At 27.4% G+C, this 4,875-nt stretch overlaps 1 protein-coding gene across 1 annotated transcript; it reads right to left on the reverse strand.

Moving 5' to 3' along the window:
* Positions 1 to 3,119: 3,119 nt before the first annotated feature.
* Positions 3,120 to 3,668, reverse strand: LOC139426847 (uncharacterized). The gene has a single exon (XM_071186949.1). It carries the CDS (start codon positions 3,666 to 3,668, stop codon positions 3,120 to 3,122), a length of 549 nt encoding a protein of 182 aa, XP_071043050.1.
* Between the last annotated feature and the right edge of the window lie 1,207 nt (positions 3,669 to 4,875).

Consider the following 4,875-nt stretch of genomic DNA (forward strand, 5'->3'; position numbering starts at 1 on the left):
CCAGATATGCTTGAACTATGATCGATTAGTTTGATTGACTACATAAAACATCTAACTTTCAAGTATCCAATTATCTAGGTCCTTAATTTAATTTCTAGGTCTAATATATATATTACATAACATATACATTATAATGACTAAATAAATATTTAATTATAGAACATATTAATTTACATGATTTCTAAATAAAATGTAAAAAACAATTTAACTATTCATTTTTTTAACATTTGATTTGAAATAAAATTTTCCTCTTGAAATTATTTAATCAGTAGTTGAAAGTCAATATAGACTAGAAAGCTTTTTTTAAATGAGGCTTTTGAGAGTTGAATGGGGTAACGAAAAATCAATTTTTATCAATTTAATATATTGTTTTTAAATGAAAACTTAAATCATTCACAGAATAATATTTTTAACTTTTCTTTACACAACATTACATGATAATATCACTTACAATTTCTTTTAAATTGATGATAAAATTCTAATAGAATGTCATTGTTAGATTCACTACCATTAAAATAATAAATCTGCGTTTTAATTACATTCGAAACCCTTTTCACTTAATTCTCCTCGTAGTATATAAAAGAAACGTTGGATGCATTTATGCTACTTTTATATCACTAAGCAACAATAAGAGAACACATTCTAAAATATTTCATGTAAAATTCTGAAATTTTAAGTATACTGTACAACTTTGATGGCTGCATATATAATGAATGATGAGAGATATCAAATACAAAATAAATTAAAATTTTAAAATTTTAATAAAAATGTCAATTTTAAAAAACTTACCAAGTGACAGTCATAAACATATGCTGAATAAATGCTTACGTTGCATAAATTATTAGTAGAAGTTAGCAATTATTCTTTTCTACGAGAATATATCAAATACCAATTTTACACATACATTTTTTAGTTAAATTTCTACTCATGAAATTACAAGTTCTTTATAGACTGTGTAAAAATTACTATTTAATTTTTTTTAGAATTCCATTGTTATAATTACCTGAATTAGTAAATTATAATAGATTATAATAAATTATATGTCTTTTTAGCTCCAAATATAGTAACAAAAAAGCTTTTGCTTCAACAAATGCGCTTTACATCGTCATTGCAATCTCAAATGTTTAGATCAGCGGTACCCAAAAGATGTTCCATGGAGCCCAAGAATTCAATGGAACGGTTAAAGAGAATCTAAAAATTATGTCTTTTATTTGAGCAGTAATGATTTATAAAATCTTTTGTTATACTTCAATACAATCAATTTAGTTAATATTTTGGTTGAATTTCTAAAATTATTTAAGGTAATATGCCAATGAAATAAAATGGCAATTTTTACAAAACAATATATAGAATAATTCAGGAAAAGGACATGTATTTATTAAAAAAAAATTGCATTATTATTTCTTATCGTTCTTGTCACATCAAAATAAATTACGCAAGTCTGCTTATTTTTCATTTTAAAAAAAATCATACGACTTATTTTAATCTTACACCAAAGAAAATCATAACTATACTAGATGCAGCTCTAGCACAACGAGTTTAACTGCCTGACGTAAAATTTAATTTAAGATTTTTAATTTAATCAAAATTTTCATCATTTCCTTAAATATTTTCAAAAAAAGGTAGTATTTTATTGGCTATTATGCTCATAATTATTTATATTGTTGGATGGTTGGGTGTATAATGCTGGGTAAGATGGTTAAACATTTAGGGTTTGGTAGCCAAAAGAAATTGGAAGAAACTGGTCTAAGTACAAATGAAATAAAATAATCAATTTCAAATAATCCTAGACATGAAACTGTGTTTTGCATCACAACAAGCAAAATTAAATAATACATCTAAATGACTGTTATGTAAATACATACATGCATTGTTACCAAATTGGTGCTAAAATATACACATATAACTAATTTTAAAAAAATTAACATGTAGTTACAAAAAGTGTAAAGGAAGCAAACATGCTCGTGCTACTTCTGTTATCTATTCAAATAGATTCTTGGACACATATTCTTCTCCGTATTCCAAAGAAAACACGGAAAATGCATATTAAGTTTATTAAAGATCATAACATCTATAGTTGCAGAGGTAAGATTATAGCAGTTCATAACACTTACAATCGCAGTGGAAAAAAACATCTTCGTTTCTTTGCACTACTAGAGTTCATTTACCCTAGATAACTGAAATCAGTTTTATTCGGTAACTAATTATTTAACTAATAGACGGCAAATTAAAAGCAAGTATATTTTTATATTTGCCTCATTTATTTTAAGAAATAAGCGTAACTTTTAAAACGTATAATAATATTTCAATTAAATAGATATATAGTAAAAACTATGATTTACACTCTTAGTAGATATTAAAACTTTGCTCTGCACAAACAGTCTTGTTGCAGTAGTTACAAATATATTTCGTTATTCTGCGTTTCTTAGATGGACAGAAAATATAAATTCTGTATTTGTTCACCGCATTTTCAGTCCTGTCTTCTGTGAGTTTTTCAACATTCAAAACATCTTCCATTTTCATTTTGAAGCATTCTAAACATTCGATTGTTAAATGTTGATTACAGCAAATTTCGAAAAGTAACAAGTGTACAGCCATGCTCATCTTCAGATAATCAATTTTACTAATTATACGGAAAATGTGAGCTCGAATTCACAAAACTGGCAAGGACCAGTATTTGATTAGACGAACTTTTAGTTATCTAGAGTTAAATGCCTATACAATTCTCTATTTACAAAAAAATAAGCTACGTGTTAAATTGAAAGCAATAATAGCAATATCGCTAGCAATTTCAAAGTTTGACAAAGAAAAGCAAACTGTTTTTTGTACATTTAAAAAGTCTTTAAATAGACATTCTTTTCTACACATACAAAAGAAGCACATAAGAAATTTTTTTTTTAAAAAAACAGACGTTAAATTACTATTGATAATCTGTAGTAGTACTTATAGCCTACAGTTACAAGATGCGTTAAAGAGGAAAACATACCAGTAATATTTTTTTATCCCAAGACATTGGATTAGACCAAGCACATATTCTTCCTTATATTTATGTGAAAAAGCAAACACACAACGTTTCTGAAAATTAATGGCGATAGCAGTTGACTTCATTATTATCATACTTAACTCATCTGGTAAATTATAATCGAGTATGAACTTATGGCGCCAAATATTGTTACAGCAATATTTTTGTTTAACACAAATATGTTTCCAATCGTCATTGCCATTCTGGAATGGCCAACTAACGATAAAAAGTAGTGAAGCTCCTGTCCCATTTCATCTTTCCTTGAAGCATGTTTTGCACCCAAACAAACAAGAGCATCTAATATGTCACTTTTACTGTCAACTATTCGTCCACCAAATACGCAAAGAACACTTATGAGTCCTACATTAAAACCAAAGTCCATAAAACTTCCACTCCCTGTCACAGTGCCAGCTCTAACAAATTTAACAATGTAGTAGCAACTGAGACAACATAAAATTACTGCTTTGCTCATGCAGATTAAACATGCGAATCGCAACATGCTGTCCAGTGTCGCTGAAATCTTTTGCAAGGCACAATATTCCTTTCGAAGATGGACGATTTTGCTTACTTGGACATCTTTTAGATTCAGCAAGCCAATCAGTGACTTGTGTATGCTTATTAATTTCTTCTGTATGAGGGAACACATGTAAATAAACAAAGAAATAGTCACTGGGACTCCAAGATAAGAATACAGTGTCGAAAGAAACCAGTTTACAAGTCGAATGTAAAAATAAGAAATATCATCAAACCTTGAGGAAACGTCGTTATGTATAAAAAAATACAAGGTATAACTGATATAAAGTGTAAAAAAGGTGAGTGAAATAAGTATTGTAACACTTACAGATAAAAATGTATATTTTCCGCTTTCTTTTAGCAATTGTGGATTCGTGCACCACAGCTTCCTTATGTTGGATTGGATAGATTTTCTCTTAAAGTAAAAAATGTCAAAAGTTACTATGAAAGTCAGTGTATCCGAAAAAATTTCCAAAAACAGCACTATATCAGTTTCTATACCACAACTATAAACCAAGAAGAAAATGGCGAAAATATGTGATAATGCAATTTGAAATGCCATCCAAAGTTTAAGAAAGTTAAAGTTTTGATGCTTGTTTTGAAATTCTTGCATATAATGCTGCTCATCTCTTAAATCGATGCCAAAAAACATTAAAAAACTGTAAAGCACTCTAATAGAGAAGGGTTTTTTATATACTGAAATCATGCTTGATTGCTTATTCTGTACAATATCTTGTAAGAGATGTAAAAAGCTGAATTTCCTTATCATATTTTTTGAAGATTACGCGCACAAAGTTCCTTATCATAAACCATCTTGTTTATCTTTTTTACTCATTAGAAATTCTTCATTTGAAGAAAAGAAGGAAAAAAAATTAAACATGAAACTACGAAGTTAGTCTTCAAACAATATTCATTTTCTAAAACAATATTTCATTCTTCAATCTTTTTTCTTCCAACAATATTTGTAAACAATAATTTCCTTTTTTAAACAATACTATAAAGTTTTGAGCAGTAATTAATCGTTATTCTCTTTTAAAACAATGCTAGTAGTCATCTTCGAACAATATTTTTCTTCTTTAATGCTTATATGCTCATTTAGAAAAAATTTCCTCATAGGGTAATTTTTTTTTTCGCGAAACAATTTTTTTCGTAAATCAATTTTTAGGACTTTTTCTGAGAAATGAAATTTTTTCTTGAGATTTTTTCCAATGAGTTTCTGAGAAGTGAAAGTTTTGAAGAAAAAATTTAAATTTTGTTTAGGAATTCATTAATTTTTTACAGCCTATAATTGATATATTTCAAATAGCTTTTTAAAATAAATCAAATTACTTTTTATGTAA

The sequence above is a fragment of the Parasteatoda tepidariorum genome, chromosome 10, assembly GCF_043381705.1.
Source record: "Parasteatoda tepidariorum isolate YZ-2023 chromosome 10, CAS_Ptep_4.0, whole genome shotgun sequence".
NCBI lineage: Eukaryota > Metazoa > Arthropoda > Arachnida > Araneae > Theridiidae > Parasteatoda > Parasteatoda tepidariorum.